Source organism: Erpetoichthys calabaricus, chromosome 8 (genome assembly GCF_900747795.2).
Source record: "Erpetoichthys calabaricus chromosome 8, fErpCal1.3, whole genome shotgun sequence".
NCBI lineage: Eukaryota > Metazoa > Chordata > Cladistia > Polypteriformes > Polypteridae > Erpetoichthys > Erpetoichthys calabaricus.
This window is the reverse complement of record NC_041401.2, coordinates 127,988,750-128,012,684: the sequence shown is the minus strand read 5'-3', so window position 1 is coordinate 128,012,684 and position 23,935 is coordinate 127,988,750. Positions and strand designations below refer to the sequence as shown.

At 37.1% G+C, this 23,935-nt stretch overlaps 1 protein-coding gene across 3 annotated transcripts in view; it reads left to right on the top strand.

The window, feature by feature from the left end:
- The window catches only part of LOC114656744 (uncharacterized), a 76,398-nt gene that overhangs the window by 19,486 nt on the left and 32,977 nt on the right, over positions 1 to 23,935 (top strand). For 2 of the 3 annotated variants that reach the window (XM_051931359.1, XM_028808358.2), the window contains exons 6-12: positions 1,552 to 1,728; positions 2,059 to 2,250; positions 2,360 to 2,457; positions 2,645 to 2,831; positions 5,933 to 6,126; positions 22,632 to 22,743; positions 22,964 to 23,180. In XM_051931359.1, coding sequence (XP_051787319.1) covers positions 1,552 to 1,728; positions 2,059 to 2,250; positions 2,360 to 2,457; positions 2,645 to 2,831; positions 5,933 to 6,126; positions 22,632 to 22,743; positions 22,964 to 23,180 — 1,177 coding nt within the window. The remainder of the gene's footprint in view (positions 1 to 1,551; positions 1,729 to 2,058; positions 2,251 to 2,359; positions 2,458 to 2,644; positions 2,832 to 5,932; positions 6,127 to 22,631; positions 22,744 to 22,963; positions 23,181 to 23,935) is intronic. The other variant, XM_051931360.1, reaches the window with a different exon arrangement.

Below are 23,935 nucleotides of genomic sequence, written 5' to 3'. Positions count from 1 at the left end.
AACACAATTTTAGATAAAATAAAAGGCAGTTTAATGTAAAATTATTTTTTATTTGATTTCAATCAATCCATCACAATAATAACACACAACTGATTACCTTCCACTCCTTCCACCACCACTCCTCCACATGTGTCATTCGCCGCCTCCCGACTCTGAGTCCCTAATGTACAGGAGAAGGCTTCTTTTATGTTAGGTCCGGGATTGCTTCTGGTTCCACATCACTGCACGTCAGAAGCTCCCCCAAAGTAACGGTAGTATTCTCCTGCAGCTCCCCCTGGTGGCACCCAAGTACCCTGACAGGGCTGCAAATCAGGACTACAGCTCCCAGTATGCCCTGTGTAGAAATAGGAGTTACACCAGAGGGATTTTGCCACCCTGCGTATTGGGGGAATATATGGCACTGAGACACAATCTTCTTCTGTCCTTCCATTATGGCCTTTCGACCGGGAAAGGTACCAACAACTAACTTGGCCAAGATGCATGTCCAACCACATCTTTTCATTGTGGAATCCCATCCAGATAATGAATCGTCATCTGTCATTGTCACAACGGCAGTCCCAACGTTATGGCATTCACAACCACTACAAAACAAAAAGACCACACAAAACTTTCTGTCAAGGGTTTTTCATTTAATTGTACTTACTATGCTTTTACTTTTGGGAAGCAAACCTAAATTTGAAATCAAACAATCTTATATTTATATTTTAAATGATAGTGTGTCAGGGTTTGCCTGTCAGACAAAGACTGGATGATGCAGTTACAGTATCTGTCTGCTCTGTTTGGACCTTTCGTGTACTGGCTAACTGTGAAGCTCAAGGACTCTTGATAAAAATAACACCAGGGCATGTCATTTGCAGAAATTCTCAAATGATTTTGTACTAATGAAATGTATTGAAAAGGGGGATGAGTATAAGAGTCGGGTGGAAAACGCTTTTCTTGCTTTGCTTTGTCTGCAACTTAACATCAACAAAACCAGCAACTGGTTTTTGACTTTCGCAGACTAAAGATATTCTGACCCAAGTCACTATTCAAGGGGTAAATGTAGACCTATATAGGACAGGGCAGAGCACACTCTTTTTTTCTTAGGCGACTGTGAACCTTTAATATGGATAGATAGAGATAGATACTTTATTAATCCCAAGGGGAAATTCACATTTGGGTAGGGGCATCTCCTTTTCTGCATATTATTTAACTCTGCAGTAGCCAATGCGGTTTTTATGCTTTAGTATGATGATCTTGAACATCTCTTTAAGTGTGAAGTTTTCTTTTGTGTAATTCTTTATGTGTTTTTAAGGGAAGTTATTGTTGTTGTTTGTTGTAATATTTCTTGAGCTTCATTAAAAAGCTGTATTCTAGCTTGGAACAAATAAAGTGGCATCTATCTATCTATCTATCTATCTATCTATCTATCTATCTATCTATCTATCTATCTATCTATCTATCTATCTATCTATCTATCTATCTAATACTGTAAATGAGTAAAGCTGTCATATGTATCCCTTTGTTCTGTCTTTCCAGCTTATATCATTCTTTTATGTTCTTTTTTCTCAGTGTGACACTCCTGTCAAAACACTGGATTGTGTGGAGTAAGGCCATGATTAAAAACAGTCAGAGAAATCAACAGGAAATCTTAGCTCTTGTTTATGAAGGATACAACTTGAAAAGGATGGCATTTGTGACCTGGATGGAGCATTTCTATAAAAAATGTCTGGCCACGCATCATCATAGGTGTAGTAATTATAGTTGAGTCTACACAGGACTACAATAAAACTATGATTCATATGGTGTCCCATTTCTCTATATTCAATATGCGGAGTTTTCCATTGTAGTAATAATCTGACTAAAACAAAAATGTCTGCTGTGCATCATTTTTAATAGTTGGAGTGTGGAAAAATTATATGAGAACTATTGAAGCTTAAACAATAGCATTTTGGGTGTATTTAAGTGAGTATAGTCAAGATGGGTGTAAAGATAAGGGTCTGGTGAAAGTATTCATCTTTTGAAACTGTATTGCAGTTGATGTAGGTAACGTTATCCTTATCTGCATTTTATTTCTAGACGTGCTCTACTTTCCTGTGTTTTCAAGGTCTGGTGGACTCGAGTGCGGGATGCTCAGGTTGTATGGCAAATACAATTCCAACAGAGTATGACATTTTACAGGAATGTCCTGATAAGAAGGAGTTTTCAGCTTTGGTGGCAGACACTCACTGTGAAAAAAACTTTAGAGAAGCACCAATGTCGAATAGCAAGGTGGGACACATAAAGCAAGAAATTAAAATATGCCTTGGGTCAGTGACTAATAGGATGCACTTAAAAAGCTAAACTTTGTGCACTGCATAGTTATGTGAATTTTTTGCAGAAAGTTCATAATCCGTTGGATACAGGCTGTCTGTAGGAAGAAATTGAAAAAGATGCAGTTGATGGCTAGCCAGCATCTGAAAAGGAAAAGGCTGGAAAGTATGTAGTATCTACTTTAAAATGTCATTTCAACCTGATTTGAGTCAATTTACGCCGATATAATGAAAAGACAGTTCCAAAATTATTTTTCTTTCTTAATCAAATTATACATTCAAACATTTGCTGCTTATACACTTAACTTTCTAGGAATAATGTATGTAATTATCTTATTGACCTTATTGTTCAGATGCATTAAGAATATGGCAGTTGCTAAAGGAAAAGAATGGTGTTGAACAAGCTCAAATGAAAGAGTGCTGGCTACTTCTGGAAAGAAACAAAATGAAGGTGGCTTTCAGAGTCTGGAGGGAATGTTATTGTGAAAGAAAGAGGTTGCAGCCACTGATCTCAATTATTCGAAAAAGACGACTGTCAAGGTAAGATGCCGCTTTCCTTTTAAAGTAATTTCCCTTGTTTTTTTGGTCTGTCTCATCTTTGCAGAATGATATTTTTTTTTAAAGTTGATTAGCAGCATGATCTTATTTAAATCAAAAGTGATTGTCTTTTCCATTACTTTCTCATCCATTTTCTTGAGTCATATTTTACTGCATTTGTATAATAACTAAAAAAGCCATATTGCCCTTTTGTTTGTTCTGGTTTCATTGGCCTTTTTTATCTGGGCATCTTGCTTATTCAGGTTCACTTTCCTTTTATGGTTTCCTTCTTGCAGTGGTTTTGAAATTGTCTTTCAAACCTTGGTAAAAGCCATTTTTATTCAGTGTTGCTTTATACAATCTTACTATCATGGTTTCTGTTTAAGACTCCTTTCTAGACTCAATATCAATTAACTACAAATAAGTAACATAATTCAAATTATAACCAATGGAATCATTAAGGATAAAGGGAGTTTTATCGATAGCATAATTTTCTAAGTAAAATAAAAAAATGTTTTCCAATTAAATAACTATTTTAATAATGCATAGCAACTTATGAACTGGATTCTGACAAACTGCAGAGATTAACTGAACAACAGAAATAAAAACAATAAGACAATTAGTATTCACTTACAACAACAGTAGCATTTTAGTAATATTCATACATAAAACAAAAGCCTGTAATAATAAAACAGTGACTAATGATAGCCGTCTCTGGATTATCAGCTGATTCATAGGCAAAACGTCTCTGTGTTGTTCTGTTTTCTAATGTCTCTCTTGCTGAGACTGTTGCATCTTTGAAACCAGTGGCACTGCAGCTGTAGAAGTCTTGGTTTTGTGGATGAGATCTACAGCAACATCCTTGTTGAAGGCATTTGCTAGTGACATTTATTTTTGAGAGAACATCAAAAATGGGCCCTTAGCTTTATATGGCGTAAATAAACCAGCTGACTAAGGGGTTGTATAATTTAGCATGGCGCATCAGTAACTGAATTCTGTTATTGCCTTCCACATATTCAGAATATGTTATAGTTTTACAGACACCTGTCTGAGCAATCAAGCATTTCTTATCCAGACTGTATCAGAGCTGGCACATCTTATTTCATCTTCAGTCCCTAACTCAAGACAAATGAAACACACTTATCGTTAACAAAACCTTACCTTTTTCTTGTACGTTTTTTATTCTTTATTTTTCCTCTGTCGCTCATGTGATTCTGACAGATTCACTCTCATGACAATCTTCACATTTATTCACATTGCATTTTTGCAAAATTGCAGCTCTTTCGTAAGCAAAGTCGTATTGAACAACTAATTTGCCAGTGAGACTCTTTTAGTTTAGCTGCTTATGTGACTTATTAGTTAGTCCAGATCTGGACTGGTACTCTGTCCAGGACTTGTTCTGCCTTGCACCCCGTGCTGATTTGAATTAAGCAGATTTTAGAAAGTTATGTTATAAATCAGTACATGTGAGCAGGGCATTTGGTAGGCAATAACAGAAACCTGTCTAAATTAAAGCAATGGGGATTAGTGTAATAGATGAATACACATCTTTTAGTAAAGACATGCAAAAATGAAAAGGTTGAAAGTTGTCATTTATGTCAAAGAAATTTGAGTGCTTGTCTACTTCAAGTTGGTGATGAGTTACATCTTAGTGCGGATATTTGGATTCAACTAGATTTACTGGAACACCTTAAAGCAGTAAGGTATCCACAAAGTGGAAAAGAAGTTGAAAATGATAAGGAGTTGAGAATCAAAAGGATCAGGCTCAAACAGAGTCAATGAAACAAGCAAGGATCTGTAACCAGGAAGACAAAAAGACTAAACCAAAAAAGAAAAGTCAATGTTGCCAAAATGTCTTAAAGGAGAATGTTTAAACGATTTTATGGAACATACATAAAAGTAACTACATGAGAGATTAATCTTCCTAAAAGGCAACACAAATGCCCACAAATAATGCCTTGAATGTCACCTTTTAGAAAAGTTGTAAGCAGGTGATTCTATATGAAATTAACATTTCAAAAATGTCTCTGTCCACCCATCTACTGCTTTTTTTCAGATGCCCCCAAGATTTGTATTCCAGTGCGCAATAAAGTTGGTGAACTTCAACACTGGCATAATGAATAGGCAAATAGCCTACCCTAATAACTGTTATATAATTTACACAATTCTGCAAGAGTAACATTGTTTTCAAAACACATCCATATTGATAGAATTTCATTTCTCACAATTATATTCTAATGGATGGCAGGGTGCAGTGGTTAGTGCTGCTGCATCACTGATGTAGTAGTCTGGTTTTAATTCAATGCACAGTCATTGTTTACGTGAAGGTTGTTCATTCTTTCTCTATGTCTGCATAGGTTTTCTTCTGGGCACTCTAGTTTTCCTTCCAGTTTACTGAAGACTAGCTTGGTAGCTAGATTAATATGTGTAATTGCCCCTGTGTGAACAAATAAGCACTGAAATGGATCTGTTTGAATCTGTGAATACATAAATATGCCCTTTAATTCTCAACGGCAGAAACTAAGAAACAGCAAGAACACTCTCTCTTAATGCAATGGCTATAATGTGGTTCCTTCTAGCACATACAGAGATAGTCCTCTTTCCATATCTTTGTAACCAATCTCATCCTGGACATGACACAGTCCCACCTCTTAGAATGAATTTAATGACCATTCACATATAGCCCTCTCAACAAACACAATACCTTGATATGCTATACAAATGATGTGAGATTTCAGCCTAAGCTGTAATATTTTGCAACTTGGATGAAGAACCTCTCTTCACAAACCATAAGTTATTTTTTTCCAGCAGATGAAAAGTTTAAAAGATAGCATCAAAAGAAAAGGCATTCTGTATACTATCTGTCAGTTCTCTTAGCAACACATAATTCAAAAGGTTTGATTTTTTTCAGTGTGGGGGTAATGGCTACACTGAAAAAAATCAAACCTGTTATGATATAACTAAGTGTGTTGTTGGTGTATGTCTTGTAATAGCAGAGTCAATCCTGGTACTTACGCATTTTAAATCATTAAGGTAACCCCAAGATATCACATGAAATTTTATGTAACGTGAATGTAAATGTAAATGTAACTATGCATCTTCAGTTGTTTCCAGAGCTGGAGAGAAGTTGTGCTTCAAAAATATATCGCCTTTCGTCATTGCATTCAGCTTCAAAGATTAACAGTAAAGACGTGTTTTACCCATTGGAGATGGCTCCTGAAGCTTCAGTATTTACAAAAAGCTTTCATCTTGAGAACAGCAAAAAGAAGAGAGCAGCAAACCACCAACTGCTCTAGAGGTTTGTAATTTATTTTATTAAGATTTGTCTTAAAATGTAAAGTGAGATATTTATTAACGCTAAATGATGTGATATGTTTAATTATGTAATTTTTTCCTGGATTGCAGCTGTGACAGCCACATAAAGTTAGTCATTACAGAGCCCTTCTGTATACATCTGCAGCTATTGTAAAATCCAGTTCATTTTTATTTTGCATTTCATCTATGAAAATAATAAAAAGAAAATAGTTATATACAGTCATATGTTGGTTAAATCAGTTTAGCATTAAAAAATAAACCAAGACATCACCTTATCCTTTATATCACTAGGCTTAAAGTACGCATTGTTTAAATGAAATATACAAAGAAAAGGCATTCAGTTCCAGTAATTCAGGATTCTAGTTTGTTTAATGTTGCTTTTAGCTTTGCTCTTTTCAACAGAGTTAGACATTTAAAAATCAGCACAGAAGAAAAATATAATTGTAAGAATTTTGTTAATGCTGTCTAGTCAGTGTATAGTTTCTTCCAAATTAGTAATTGGTAGCATTTTATTTGTATCTAGCCCAATAAGATAGAACCAGACATCTGGGGCCTTATGTATAAACGGTGCGTATGCACAAAAATGTTGCATACGCCCGTTTCCACGCACTCTTCGGATGTATAAAAATTAAACTTGCCATAAAGTTATACACATTTCCACAGCAGCCTCAGACTATGCGTAAGCACATTGCTGCTCCTCATAGGTGGTGCAGTGGTAGTGCTGCTGCTTTGCAGTAAGGAGACTGTGGAAGATTGTGGGTTCGCTTCCCGGTTCCTCCCTGTGTGGATAGCGCTTTGAGTACTGAGAAAAGCGCTATATAAATGTAATGAATTATTATTATTATTAAACAGGCGGTATCCAGCGTCAATGCTGTCCTATTGTTTCTGTGTCATTTCCCTATTTTTAGATTTGCATCCATAACACGGGTGCCCCGTCCAAGAATTGCCCCTGCCTTGCACTCTATGCTTGGTGAGACTGCCCTCGACCTTGGATGGATGGATGGAATAATTTAACATGTACAATGCAGATTAATTGGGGGTTGGTACATTTTCCAGAAACGGTACTGCTGCAATAAATTATTCCACCCAGGGTTGCATGCATTCTAGTAGCATCTTGCGGGAGGCAGGAACAATTACTGGATGGGGAGCCAGCTAATCACTACCACTACAACACCGTGTCCTCACACGTTTAATACATGCTTTAATGCATTTCATCATGAAAATGAAATCAAGCATACATCTTAGCATTCTAAAATGTTCAGAGAGCTGTTATAGCATGAATGTAATGTGTTCTGTGTGGCAATCATGCCTGCGCAATCCTGTTGGCATAAGAGAAAGCCCGTTTAAGAAGCACAAAGCAATTAATGACTGGTAAGTGAACACTTACAATATGAAGCATTTAGTTACGATGAGATCTGAGAAACTCTAGTAAATTAAACATCAATTTCATGATGAATTTTATGATGTTCTACTTTAATGACAAAATAAACTGTGAGATTAAAGTGGACCTTTTGACTTTAATCTTGACATAGACCTTTTTTTCTTCACTGTGTTCCTATTTTTTTTTGTCTGTGGCCCTAATACGCTTCCATATGACACAGACATTCACCTTTTCCCAAAGACATTAACATCTGATCACTTCTGTTTTATTTCAGGTTCTTTTTGAACTTGCACTTTTGAGTGTCTTTGCTACACTCTGACACTCCAATCAATTTCCTGACATTCTTCTTTTTTTTCCACGTGCTTTTTCCATTGTCTTTTAACAAAATACTGAACGAAAGGGGCTATTTATATTGATTTGCATGTTCAAATATGCATAATTTGGGGAGGAGTCAGGGTGGGGCTATAGACAGTGCATCTGCATTAAAATTCACATTGATTGTGATTTATAAAGGGGAAGTGTGTGGAACTTTGCTTAAACACTTATACATCTGGATTTTTTGTGCATATGCATATTTCCAGTTTTGCACGTATGCCATGCTTTAGTGTGAATTCTACACAAGGCATTATACACGAGGCCCCAGGCTTTCAAGATATGCTGTGTTTGCAAATTGGTAATTGTCTGTAGTGATTACAGGATTTTTTAAAATTTAATTTATGTCTCAAGAAAGTAGCATAGTGCGCAATCAGGCAGATACAATTTGCAGAACTTGTACAACAAATAACTTCAAAGTCAATCTTATGAAAGAAAAAAACTCCAGAACATTTTTAAAAAATGAAAAAAAAAACCATAGAAATAACAAAACCTAACAGTAGAATAATTCACCCCCCGCCCCACTGGGGAAAAAGAGAGGAGAGCCAACAGTAGGGAGGTAAAAGAACACCAAAAATTTTCCCCCACTGTATGAATGTTTATCCTAATTTATTTTTAATAGTCTTGCCATGTTTTTGGAAAGTTTTGGACACATCCTGTAAGTGAAAATTTGATTTTTGTTTTCAAATTTAAACAGTATAAACAAATTTAAACAATTAAACAGTTACCTGCTGAGTTGTAAGAGATGTGTTGGGATTCTTCCAATTTAGCAGGATAAAGTCTATATGCTAATATAGTGGCGTATCAGTTTGCCCTTCTCCACTTTAACCCCAGCTGGGAGTACACCAAACATAGCTGTTAATGAGTTAGGCATGATTATCACACTAAGGCTATCTGATAAGTTCTAAGATTTTTGTCCAGTTATGTTACTTTGGTGCACTAACAAAACTTGTGGTCTAGTGATGCTGGAACTAGATGGCAATGTTCACAAATTGGATCTTGGCTTGGGTACATTTTGGACAATTTTAAATGAGATAAGTGTGATCAATAAAAGATTTTAAGTTGAAGTGTTAAGTGCTTGGAAGATATAGAGCTAGAGTGTATTCTATGCAAGGCTGAGTTCCACTCTTTTTCTGAGATGTTAATTGAAAGGTTCTTTTCACACTGTACCATAAGATCTTTGAAAGAAAGATTTTTGAGATGTTTTATATATTGTTGAAATGTTGTATGAGTCTTCAATTCTGATCAGTGTTGGCTCTGGAACAGAAATGGGTGGGAGGTATGAAATGTTGGGTAGATTTAACAAGATTTCAAATTTGAAAATAGTGGACAATTTGCGTTGCTGGTAAGTTAAATTTGAAGCGTAATTGTTCATAAAATGAAATGCATTATCTATATAAAGTTCTCTTAGGGTCTTAATCCCAAATGTTTTTCAAACATTAAATACTTCGTAGGTTTGAAAAGGCTGAAAAAGATGATTAGAGTGTAGTGGAGAAACAGATAAAAGCTTCTGTACCTTGAAGTGTGTCCTGCATTGGTTCCATATTCTGAGTGATTGGTAGACAACTGGATTATTGTTATATTGACAAAAGTTAGTATTTACTTGGGCACACAGCAGGGCATATAAATAAGTACAGCAAGATTTTATTTCCATTACTAACCAGGCTTGGCGTTAATTCATTAATTTGTGCCAGTTTCAAGGCCTTTATAATGTATACATTTGCTGCCCAGTAATAAACTTTAAAGTTAGAAAATGGCATGCCACCTTCTACTTTAGGTCTTTGTAGACTCACCTTTTGAATGAATGGACATCTCAAGTTCCAAATAAGTGAGGTTATAATTAAGTCTAGTTTCTTAAAAAAAATAATTTTTTGATGTATATAGGGATGCTGTGAAATAGAAATAGAAGCTTAGGAAGGATGTTAACCTAGACGTTACTGATTCTCCCTGCTGAGGTGAGATGGAGGGTAGACCACCTATTAATATCTTATTTGATCTTTTCCATGCTGTTAATAAAATTATGTTGAAAAAGATCTTTATATTTACTTGTGATGTTTACCAATAGCTATTTAAACTGTTTCGATAGAATGAACAGATAGATGTTCTAGATGTCTAGTTTGGTGTGCTAGAGAGTTGACTAGAAAAAGCAAACTTATATTTAAATTAATTTTGAGTCCATATATCTTTTTATTTTAAAGCAACACCTGTCCTTAATGTCATTCCATTCTACTGCATATTTCACTTACCCTAAGTTCTTGTCTATAAGCCGGACTCATGTATTAGCCGGAGACCAAAAATCATACGAATTTTTAAAATAAAATCGTATCATAGATAAGCCGGACTCATGGATAAGCCGAACATACTATAACCTATAACTAATAGAAGGGAGGGAGGTCAGTGGTCTCACTCGCGCCCATTTAATTTCTTTAAGGGGGGAGAGAGTGTGAGATATTGCCGTCTCTCTCACTCCCCGCATGGCGCGGTTGGAGCGGCCGGAGCGCGTTCTTTCTGCTCTGGGCGTCGCCGAGTCAACACGAGCGCGTAGCGGTCATTTAAATTGTGATTTTATATGTAAGCATATTTAAATATATATCGCGGATTTCTGCGGACAATGGGTCTTTTAATTTCTGGTACATGCTTCCTCAGTTGGTTTGCCCAGTTGATTTCATACAAGGGACGCTATTGGCAGATGGCTGAGAAGCTAGATTGCTTACTGTTCTCTCTCTCTTGCGCTGGCTATCTGTGATCCTGACGTATGGGGATTGAGCAGGGGGGCTGTTTGCACACCTAGACGATACAGACGCTCGTCTAAAAATGCTGAAAGATTATCTTCACGTTGCTATCTTTTGTAAAGCTGATTCCTGAAAAGACATGCTGCACAGTGCTTCGCATACTTAAAAGCTCGAAGGGCACGTATTGATTTTTGACTGAAAAACAAACTCTCCCTCTCCCTCTCTTTGTCTGCTCCTGACGGAGGGGGTGTGAGCTGCCGCCTTCAACAGCTTTGTGCCGCGGTGCTTCGCATACTTAAAAAGCCAAACAGCCCTATTGATTTGTTTCTTCCTTTGAAGAGGAAGATATGTTTGCATTCTTTTAATTGTGAGACTGAACTGTCATCTGTCTTGTCATGGAGCACAGTTTAAACTTTTGAAAGAGACAAATGTTTGTTTGCAGTGTTTGAATAACGTTCCTGTCTCTCTACAACCTCCTGTGTTTCTGCGCAAATCTGTGACCCAAGCATGACAATATAAAAATAACCATATAAACATATGGTTTCTACTTCGCGGATTTTCTTATTTCGCGGGTGGCTCTGGAACGCAACCCCCGTGATGGATGTATAAGCCGGACTTATGTATAAGCCGATATTCTATTTTTTCATTTTCACAACTTTTTTCCTTAGATAAGCCGCGGCTTATTGACAAGAACTTAGGGTACTTTAAAAATGAGTCTGGAGAGCTTTGGGGCAGCAGCACTAAAATCTCACCTTTTTTAGTCTGTTGTACCTAATACAGCTTCTTCCTTAAGTGTGTCTTTGTCTTTTGTGCTAGTTCAGCTCCATATTAAAATCTAATAAAAGTTAACATTCATTGTTCGATGAGTTTCCTGAAAGGCCCAGGTTGTAACTAATGTTTAAGGTTTTGCATTTGGTGTGTGAGTAGATACTAAATGAAAGATAATAATATTTTTAAGTGTATTATGTTATCCTACCTGCATAGTGCACACATGTGATCTGATTGGAACACTTTCCAGGTATTATAAAGTACATTTTCACTAATCCAGCTGCACTATAAAATATCTTCTAAATTTGTTTAAAAAAAAAAAAAATTCTCTGCAGTTTGACATTGTCTAGCTTGGCTGCTAGGCATCAATGTTTGACTTCCTTCACACTTCTGTTTAAAGGAGAAAATTTGTTTAGTCTTTGAGTCACTTGATTTTTAGTGATGATCTTACCTGGCCTCTGTAATGCCAATATCTTCTTGCTAAAATGCTGTCTAAAGCTTCTAGCAAAGCAATCTTTTATTTTGAATCAAAAGTATATACCTACTGTATCACATTTTAACTGCTTACAGAAGAAGTCAAGTTTTTGTATAGTAAGCAAAGGTCAATTTATACTTTCTAATGAGTCCTTTCAACTGAAAACCATGTGCTCAGGTTAACTGTATTTATTATTAATGCTAGCTTCTAAGCTAAAATGGTCTCACATAATATGAATGTTAAGGATAGATAAGAACCAGTCATATCTGACTTCTTTTGTTAGAAAGACAAGCCAAACAGTCGCAGGTATAAAACAGAAACATCTGCAGAGATGTCTCTCTGGAAGACAAACTAAGCTGTAGTAAATGTTTCCATCTTAATAAGCAGAGTTTTAACATGAGCGACCGCTTTATGGATTAAAGATTACCAGTGCAGCTCAAATTAAATAAAATGTCTGTCTTGAGTTTTGGTGTTTTGATGCCTGATAATGAAGAGCAGTGGCTTCTAAAAGGATTATTCATTAAAACATGAATGTTATTTTGTATTTGCTATGCAATTAAAATGTGCACACTGGCTACTGAAAAATGGTAGAATCAGCAAGCCTTATTGACTTTTTTTAATATAGGATCTTCACAATCATTTTCAGTTTTAACTGACTAAAAAAGCAGTGACATCTTTGAGTACACTTTTTATAAATTAATACAAAATTGCATCAATCAATAAAATGGAAATATCTGTGGATATAAATAAAAAATAAAGTAAAAAGAGTACCAAATATAGTATAGCAAAACAATACAAGATAGAATAGAATAATGCGCAAAAAGTGCCTTAATTGGGATAATTTTTTGTTTCTGCTTCCCTGTAGTATCAATGTGTGAATTAAACATTTAAATCAAGGAATCCAGAGCAGTCTAATGTCACCGTTGATGCTGTATTACACCAGAAAGTTGTTCTGCTGACATTCATATCTCCTTTCTATGTTCCGCAAAAACGTGTCAGACAAATGGCAGCAATTGGTAGTAACTATAATATACGATCCTCACAAAAAAAATCCTCACAAATCATCCATTTATGGGGGATTGCATACACATGTTACCAGGAAAATAATGTCCTGCATGGCCAATGACTTACTGATACATTTTGAACATTTAACTCGGGGCACAAATAAGACATACAAGCCATTGATTGTGAAAGTCTTAATTGGCAGTATATCTTGGGATTGTTGCTCAAGAAAAATGAAAAGAAAGATTCAAAACTGTTTAACATAAAATGTCAATTAACAATATCTGTACATTAATGACGTTTTTGAACTATGACCAGTTGAGAACGGAGAAGACAAAAACAAATACTTAACTCAGAAGTGCCCCTGGAGAAAACAAACCTCTAGAGGAATCCATGGTCAGTTATAAAAGACAAAGTTAGACAGATTTACAGGCCCAGAGATCAAGGCAAACTTGCCACCCACTTGTAGCGGGGCTACATAGTTTATAGTTTTGTCAAATGTCAGTACTGAGTGCGTCTTGTTTCCATTGTCCCGTTTGCTGTTTATGTGTGTATCAGTGAATGCTGTCCCCATAAAGGGGGACGGATGATGGAAGGAAACCGCAACCCCAAACCTGGAAAACACCTGTTCACTATTAATCAATTATAGCTGTCACAGAACTATTTAAGCAATCAGGAGAGAAGAGAAGGAGAGAGAGGAGAAACCATTTTTTCAACCACGGATTCAACATACCTGCTGTTTTTTCACATTGTGCCTTCGCACCAGTTTGTTTTTCATTTTGCCGGACTGTCTTCCATCCCTCATCTGCAGAGACCCCGGGGTCGGAACGTCATCCACCACACACTGAGGAATCACGGTGAGGTTGCTCCAATTGCCGGGAAAATCAAACAGCTCATTTATCTCTAGTTCAGTCATCCGTATTCAGGACAGTTTTATAACTGGACTCAAATTCACGACCTTTCATTCCATATATCATTCATTGTTGTTCGTTGTTTGTTATATGTTACAGGGGCAAGGGAGGGTTTGTTGTATTTATGTATGGTGGTGTCTCATTGTTGCTGTGGTGGAGGGATACTTATATTTATATATGTATATATTTCTATTTTGCATTTGTCTTGTTATTTAATATAATTAATCATTTAATTTTACATATCTGCTTTTGTGTGCTTATATTTACACCGTCGATTGTGGGGGAAAAGTTTAATTTGTTAGAGGTACGGTTTGATAGTTAGATTTAACCTCAGTAAATTATCCAGGCCACAGGTCTTGGAGGTGTAGCTGCCGGCTGGGTAAGGGGTCGGCCGTTACACACTTTCTCCTTGGCCTCCATCAAATGGTACTTGACTTCTCTTGCCCATTTGCAGGTTTTGCTGACTTGACTGGGAAAAGCTACTATAGATACAAATATGCTGAAAACAATTTAAAAAAAGCAGTCATCATTTTAATTTGAAGAACAAAGGGCCTAAGCCTTCATGCTGTATTGGTAGACTAGAAAGTTCAGGTTGCCCATATGCACATACCAAAGAAAAAAGCTACCACATTGCAATGCCAATAGAGCTAGCCCCTTAACCAGAAACTAGCTTGCAGCTCTCAACATGAAAACAACTTTACATAATGTAAAAATCAGTATTTTCTTAGATAAGATGCTACATTGAGCAAATTAATAAAACTGAAAAAAAATTGCTTAAGAAGACAACGTTGAGGGTTATTACAAACATTTAAATAATACTAATGAGGAAGGCTTATTGCTTGATTTGCAGAATATCTGGTGGGACTATGCCCTACTGGCCCTTAGTGTAGAAATGCCACTTGGTCTCAAATAACAATGGTTGAAGGAAGCCCATTGAAACAGCTACTGTCCATTGTTGAATCTGTGATGATCGTTCTTGTCTTCGGTCAGTCGAAGGAACTTCTTTACCTTTTATTTTCTACAGTTCATTGTCACAAGTGAATGTCAGCCATTTTTGTGCACTTAAGATATTTACTTTCTTTAACAAATGTACCATTTATATTACCATATTTATACAGATTCCTCCTGTTTCCCCAGCAATTGTAGGTCTCACAAATGGGATGCTATTCAGTTCCTAAACAAATTTAATTTTATTCACAAGGAGATAGATACCATTTGTCTTCCCAGCAGTCTTGACCATTCTCAGCATGTTAGACAATGAACCTCCAGTTGATAATAAAATATCAGCATCTCTGAGTTTGTTGTACCTCTCTGTGCACTTAAATGCCTAATGTGCTATTAAACAATTGGACTGTGTTGCTAATGCAGTGGAAAACAACAGCTGTTGTCTAACATATTTCCGTGCTTTGCAACTCATATCTTGTGCCTTTATTCTTATGTATGCAAGCATCTGTACATTAAGTAATTGGTCTTACGAACTACCTTCACATATGGATTATTGATTCACTCTTGGCTACATATTTGCATGTTTTTTTTTTAGTTAAACTTACTTATCAAGTAAAGGTTGTCAGTTTACTTACACCTTTAGAAAGGTCTTCTAGTATTTGGGGTATGCTTGTTAGTAAGTCTGTCATTTGGGTATTAAAGTAAATCCAGTAAACTTTAATGGTTCTAGTCAACCAGGACACTGAAGTTCATTTTCAGATGCTGTTTCATCATTTCAAATTGACTGGTATAAATTAGTAGCATGGGCAAACCATTCCCACTTTACCCTGAAAAATGGCTCAACAGGAAGATTAAGTGCAATTTTGGATTAAACCTGCTTCATATGAGAGGATTTGATGAAGTCAGTTTCATGGATGGCTGAGGCACATTTAGCTGGTATACATTTTAGTTAGTGGTCTTTATGCTATTTAGAAAATACACTGTAACCTTTTTGACAATGTCCTGCTGTCAGTAAGGTGAAAAGTTGTGTTTTTCTACAATGCGTCTCAGATTTCAACCATTAAAGTTTGCTCCACACTATATTGGATCTTATACTGCTGTGTTTGATACAGCAAAAATACATTTTTTCATTTACTTGTTTTGTAGCCTTTGACTTAGCTATTTAGTATGCATTTTTGCTACTCAGTCTCCTGATTTCTTTTTAGTATACATTTTAAAAGAAAATTCTGCAACTGATCCCCACTATGTATTGGTTCTTGTTTTGAGAACACATACTGTATGTAACCTGATTTAGTTATTGATTTCTTGTTTTTAAAGCTGTGTCTCCATCTTCTATTGTAATACACCTTCATTTTTGGGTTCATATTGATTTAACTTCAGTAAAGTGTCTCCTGTACTACAGAAGTCATTGTGTTCCATGAATGATTTTCTTCAAAAATAACAACAATAACATTTATTTATATAGCACATTTTCAAACAATGTAGCTCAAAGTGCTGTACAGAAAGAAAGTTATAAGAAAAGGAAAAACAAACAAGATTAGGAAATAATGTTAATGAATGAATAAAAAAAGAAAAAACAAATAAATCTATACAATCTTATAAAACATAGTTATATAATTAGTAGAAGAGCAGTGTCCTTGTATACAATCTAATAATGTAAGTCTCTAAAGACGGGTTCGGTGAAACGGACAAATGGCTGGGAGGACAGAAAAACAAACAAAAAAGGCTCTAGTTAAGCTAGAGAAAAAAAAAACAAAATTGACAGGGGTTCCAAATCCAAAAGATTCCCCCGCACCCTCAGGTCATTCTACCTAACATAAATGTTCTTAATTCACTCCATTTCCAGGCTTCATATGAGAGGATTTGATGAAGTCAGTTTCATGGATGGCTGAGGCACCTGCCTTCCTTCCAGCATCACAGGTGGCTGCACAGTTCCTTGATCTGGTGATGGTGGTAGTACAAAACATCACTACAGAAGAACCAGAGAAAAAAATCGGAGAAAAGCAGAGCTAAGATTAGTAACAGCAGTATACAGTGCATCCGGAAAATATTCACAGCGCATCACTTTTTCCACATTTTGTTATGTTACAGCCTTATTCCAAAATGGATTAAATTCATTTTTTTCCTCAGAATTCTACACACAACACCCCATAATGACAACATGAAAAAAAGTTTACTTGAGGTTTTTGCAAATTTATTAAAAATAAAAAAATTGAGAAAGCACATGTACATAAGTATTCACAGCCTTGCCATGAAGCTCAAAATTGAGCTCAGGTGTATCCTGTTTCCCCTGATCATCCTTGAGATGTTTCTGCAGCTTAATTGGAGTCCACCTGTGGTAAATTCAGTTGATTGGACATGATTTGGAAAGGCACACACCTGTTTATATTAGGTCCCACAGTTGACAGTTCATGTCAGAGCACAAACCAAGCATGAAGTCAAAGGAATTGTCTGTAGACATCCGAGACAGGATTGTCTCGAGGCACAAATCTGGGGAAGGTTACAGAAAAATTTCTGCTGCTTTGAAGGTCCCAATGAGCACAGTGGCCTCCATCATCTGTAACTGGAAGAAGTTCGAAACCACCAGGACTCTTCCTAGAGCTGGCCGGCCATCTAAACTGAGCGATCGGGGGAGAAGGGCCTTAGTCAGGGAGGTGACCAAGAACCTGATAGTCACTCTGTCAGAGCTCCAGAGGTCCTCTGTGGAGAGAGGAGAACCATCCAGAAGGACAACCATCTCTGCAGCAATCCACCAATCAGGCCTGTATGGTAGAGTGGCCAGACGGAAACCACTCCTTAGTAAAAGGCACATGGCAGCCCGCCTCGAGTTTGCCAAAAGGCACCTGAAGGACTCTCAGACCATGAGAAAGAAAATTCTCTGGTCTGATGAGACAAAGATTGAACTCTTTGGTGTGAATGCCAGGCGTCACATTTGCGGGAAACCTGGCACCATCCCTACAGTGAAGTATGGTGGTGGCAGCGTCATGCTGTGGGGATATTTTTCAGTGGCAGGAACTGGGAGACTAAAGGGAAAGATGACTGCAGCAATGTACAGAGACATCCTGGATGAAAACCTGCTCCAGAGTGCTGTTGACCTCAGACTGGGGCGACGGTTCATCTTTCAGCAGGACAACAACCCTAAGCACACAGCCAAGATATCAAAGGAGTTACTTCAGGACAACTCTGTGAATGTCCTTGAGTGGCCCAGACTTGAATCCGATTGAACATCTCTGGAGAGATCTTAAAATGGCTGTGCACCGACGCTTCCCATCCAACCTGATGGAGCTTGAGAGGTGCTGCAAAGAGGAATGGGCGAAACTGGCCAAGGATAAGTGTGCCAAGCTTGTGGCATCATATTTAAAAAGACTTGAGGCTGTAATTGCTGCCAAAGGTGCATCGACAAAGTATTGAACAAAGGCTGTGAATACTTATGTGCATGTGATTTCTCAGTTTTTTTATTTTTAATAAATTTGCAAAAACCTCAAGTAAACTTTTTTCACGTTGTCATTATGGGGTGTTGTGTGTAGAATTCTGAGGAAAAAAATGAATTTAATGCATTTTGGAATAAGGCTGTAACATAATAAAATGTGGAAAAAGTGATGCGCTGTGAATACTTTCCGGATGCACTGTATTTCTGAGGCCTTTGGTAAAATACATTATGTTAGGGAATGTTTAGCCCTTGGATTTGCATGATGCAGTCAGGGTACATAGGTTTATAGGAAAATCACTGCCTCATGTACAATGAAATTCTTACTTTCATGTGCTATGCAGCATGAAACACTTTGCACAACACTGATGTCTGGTGGCAATGTATATAAAAAACAGAGCTTACTGTTTCTTTATTATGAACAATTAAGTGAAATGTTTTGGTTGATATTAAATTTCCGTTATGTTTTGAGTTTCCAACTTGATCATCATTCATATATTTTTCCTGTGGGTTTTTTTGAAATCTAAAAGATGGACATTATTAGATAATTAATCTAAATCAACCTTGTATGAGTGACTGAATATGGGTGTGTTATTTTCTTCTTTAGGCATGGCTTCAACAGGATAGGTTTTGGCAATACAGAGCCCTGAAGTGGAAAGAATGGACTTAGAAAATATGTACATAATGAACGGACTAATTTCTTAGTAACAAGATTAATAAGCAAAGCTGACAAAGAAATAGGACAAGCCTGTTGTGTACACAAAAAATATATATAAATTCTGCAAACACATACTAGGGGAGAAATAGTCAGTATTTTTTAAACTTTGAGCAACTGTACAGAATCATTTGATTAACAATGAAAAAACATGGCTATTGATCAATGATTAATGCACAATCCATGATAAATATCATATTCCCCACTAAATTATTGCTTTTCTTCTGTGAAGTAAGTTGCTTTACAAATCTATATTAGAGAACTAACTTTACAATAGGAAGTTCCAGGTGGCCTTCCTTTAGTTTTGAGAATCATGATGTAGACTTTTTAATTTCTGTGAATAATTGTGCAGTTATGGCTAGAAAAAAAACTCAGCTGAGTAATCATACAATTTAATTGGGTCATTATGTAACATATACATTAGGTTTATTTTGGAAAGCAAAAAATAGGTAAAACTGAACCAGTCTTAACATACTTGCTTTTTTATGTTTTAATCAGAATCACCAAGATCACTGTTTGTTTACTCTTTATTTTATCAGAAATTTTTAAAGTACAAACACATGATATGGGAGGCACGGTGGTGCAGTGGGTAGCGCTGCTGCCTCGCAGTTAGACCCAGGTTCGCTTCCCGGGTCCTCCCTGCATGGAGTTTGCATGTTCTCCCCATGTCTGCATGGGTTTCCTCCGGGTGCTCCGGTTTCCTCCACCAGTCCAAAGACATGCAGGTTAGGTGCATTGGTGATTCTAAATTGTCCCTAATGTGTGCTTCGTGTGTGGGTGTGTGTGTGTGCCCTGCAGTGGGCTGGCGCCCTGCCCAGAGTTTGTTTCCTGCCTTGCACCCTGTGTTGGCTGGGATTGGCTCCAGCAGACCCCCATGACCCTGTAGTTAGGATATAATGGGTTGGAGGGATGGATGGAAATACATGATATACTAATCCTAATAGAGAAAGTACAAAGAGCTTGAATACTCATAATGGAAGAATTCCAGAACCCAGACATTATAGAACAAATGTGGTGGGTGTACTTTAGAGTGCAGCCTCATCTGTCACTATTCAGTTACTGTGACATTTGCTATTGCCAGTAGAAACATGGTAGTAAAAGGCAGAGTAATGTATAGGTGAATCAAAGTTCAGTCAATGTGATATAAGTGAAGAACCCCCAGTACAGAAAATCCATAATATCAAGTGACGTTATAAATCTAATATTAAACATTCACCTTAATAAAGGACAAGTGTCTTCATGTCTGTCTGTATGTTCATCCAGTTGCTATGTCTCTGTCATTCCAAGCCAGGGTGCATCACAATTATTTTTAGTAATAAAATGTATTACACTTGTCATTTCAATAGATGACATATCATAAAAATTAACACTGCTTCACATATCACATGGTGCATAACTCATATGCATTGCATGTTGCATCCAAATGTTAATGCTGAGGGTCTACATTGATTACTTAGACTTCAGCCCATCTTAGATGGGTAGCACGGCAAGGTTTTCTAAATAATGTTATGGTCAAACAATGTAGATTTATATGATTTATTCATCCATCCATCCATTATCCAACCTGCTATATCCTAACTACAGGGTCACGGGGGGTCTGCTGGAGCCAATCCCAGCCAACACAGGGCGCAAGGCAGGAAACAAACCCCGGGCAAGGCGGCAGTCAACCGCAGGGCACACACACACACACACATTAGGGACACTTTAGGATCGCCAATGCACCTGACCTGCATATCTTTGGACTGCAGGAGGAAACCGGAGCACCCGGAGGAAATCCACGCAGACACAGGGAGAACATGAAAACTCCACGCAGGGAGGACCCGGGAAGCGAACCCAGGTCTCCTACCTGCGAGGGAGTAGCGCTACCACTATGCCACTCTGCCGCCCATATGATTTATTACATTTGTTAAATAAATTATTAATTATACATGACTAGGGGGCTCTGCCCCCTGTTTGCTTCGCTCACTCACCCCTGGGTTTGGTTTACCGGATATACAATTTAAAGAGATTGTTATTTTCATAGGAATTGTTACATATGCATTATTTTCGCTTTTACTTTAAAACTTTTGTAAAAATAATACTTGTCCTTTATTTCCGGCCCCGGGCGTGGTTAAATCTTTCTCGCAGGATGTAAAACGCTGCTCATGTTGTGAAGTGGGGGCGGCTGAACGTACGCTAAGGAGATGCCGTTGGATCATCTGCTGTCTTTCTGCTGCTGCTGCTGGCGAGCTGCGTTTCCTGCTTTTCGCGCTTTGCGTCGATCATTTCAAAGCCTGTACAGCAGTTGTCCTTTTGCCAATTCACATCTCTGCTGCTTACGTTGTGAAAGGCGTGGGTATTGGTATGTTGGGCTGAATGCACGCTATGGAGGAGCGGTCGGATCGTCTGCTGGCAAGCTGCATGTTTTGCTTGTCGTTGTTTTAAGAGCTGTCTGCCAAAATCATTCCAACAATTGCTTGGTTAGATGTCCATGAACTTGTTTTAAATGTTGTCTCACTGCCTTATCTCACGTGACTTTAAAGTGTGTCTTGCGAGACGTCAGATTGTCTTCGCGTGACATTAAAGTGTCTCTCATGGGACGTCTTCCGAGAAGATCACGTCTCATCTACCTAGTCTCTCTCGCAGGACTTTTTTTTATAATAGAGAGATACATTTTAGCTGTGATATACACATGAGGCTGCACAGATGCCTCATATCTATTGGGGCATAGATTTTAAAGTCCAGCCTGGTCGCTGTCTGTGTATAATTTTAAAGTTTTACCTAAATTTGTGGGCAGCACAGTAGCGCAGTGGTAGTACTGCTGCTTCACAGTTTGCGTTTTGAGTCCTCCCTGAGTGAAGTTTGCATGTTCTCTCTGTGTCTGCATGGGTTTCCTCTGGGTGCTCCGGTTTCCTTTCAAAGTCCAAAGACATGTAAATTAGGTGGATTAGTGATACTAAATTGACCCTAGTGTGTAGGTGGTGTGTGTATATGTTTGCCCTACAATGGTCTGGCTTCCTTTCCAGGGTTTATTCCTGCCTTGTGCCCTACGGTGCCAGCAATCCCCACCAGCCCTCAGAGACAGGCATGTTAGGGCTGATTGGTGACTCTAAAATGCCACAGTAGGGTTGGTTGTGTGCATGACTGTGCTCAGAGGTGGACTTCATCTCAGTTTAGAATTGGTTCTTCCCTCACATCTAGTTCTACTTGGACAGCTACTGTACCTGTAACTTGAATTAGATGAGACTAGTTTCATAACAGAGAAATAAATGTGAAAGAAATGGATTGTTGGATGTTTTGAAGGTATCCTATTCCTCCACTAATTAAACAATGAAACACACCTGGATAATCACAAACCTGTTCCCAAACATTATGGTGCCCTAAAATAGGGAGACTGTATAAAAAGTGTTGTAGTTTCTATATGGTGTGACTGAGATGTATGCAAGTACCTTTTAAATGAAAGTCTGCAATGTGCACTTTAAATGCATCTGAATTGTTTGATTTGTAATTTTAAACTGTGAAGCAGAACTGTGGTAAATTGATAAAAAATGTTTCTTTGTCTCAAACATTATGGAGGGCACTGTATGTATGCTATGTACTACTTTTAGTTCAGGTTAATGGTGATGAAACATATATACTGTACAGTATATAGAGGTCTCTTTTTCAAAAAGTATGAATCTGAATTTCTTTAAATCTTGCCCCATTGTCCTGGGAGTTCCTAGGTATTCATTGCTGTCTTGCTATATTGTGAGAAGAAGCAAAAGTTATTTTGTGATTTCAGGATTTCCACAAGAATTGTTGAACAGAAGTGTGAAGACATTGCATGATCACTTATTGCTTCAGAAGGCTTTCCATAAATGGAAAGAAGAATGCCAGAAGCAATTGGAACCCAGGTAGCTATGCACATGGTTCATTCAGCTTAATTTCTTTATAACATTCACCTTGTATTACAGTCAGTAGTTGTAGCATGTTACTCAAGGTTTACTAAACACTGCTGTAGACAGTATTAGTTTACAGTGATTACAATTTAACTTGATTTTCAGTTGAGCAGTTAATGACTGTTAAATTTATTTATGAATTTTTTTAGAATTACTTTTCTCCCATCATTTTCAGCTTCCTGTTTCCAGAGGATAAGCAGTGCAGAGTACAAGCAGTACTTACACGCTGGCACACTTTAACAAAGGAAGCTTTGGAAGGCAGAGCTGTAAGATCCATCACTAAATTAAGCAGAACTACTTTATCTTTACTGGATGTGTCCACCATGTCATTGGGGTTTTATAGCACGTCACCAAATTGTGTTCCTTCCAAAATTACTCTTGGTTTTAAAGAGGTAGAACATTTGTTTGTCTCTCTTAACTTTTTATCAGAATTATTTGCAAAACTAATTAATAGGGCATACACCAGTGGCAATGACATTAATTTTGTTGCACTTTTGTTAATGAAGCTGTTCTTTCACATAAAATTTTGTGTAATACATTTCATGCCTGTCTAAACGCTTTCTGTCAGACTTAAAAGTTACACTTTTATTTTAGATAAGCTTATACGTAACATATGGCTTTGTACACATTGGTCATTGAGTATGTCACAGTTAATATTTACTTGTTTATGTAGCTGTACTTACATTTAACTTGGAATAGACTGTGGCATCCATATTAACAAAACCTTTACTTAATGTATGCCATTTCTACTAAGAAAATATTTTAATTTCTCCACAATGTAATATTATTCTTACTGGCAGCATTTTAAATAGATTTCTCAGTTGCATTTTATTAAACCTATATGCCGCATTATGTTCCAGCTGTTGAAATCATTAAACGTTTTTGATGCATGTAAGATAGAGCAACACATAAAGTAAATGTCCACTTTTATTTTAAAAAAAGATTTTACCGAATATGTCATTCTTGTTATAAAGCATAGCTTCTTTTATACTATTAATTTTTTTCTCTCTTAAAGTACAGAATATGAAAACACAATCTATGACATGCCATTACTATACGAGGTAGCTTCATGGGACTTATTTTCGTGCTTTTGCATTGCTAATGATATTTTGATTGAAAAATTTTCCTAAGTCCAGCTGACAGGCTT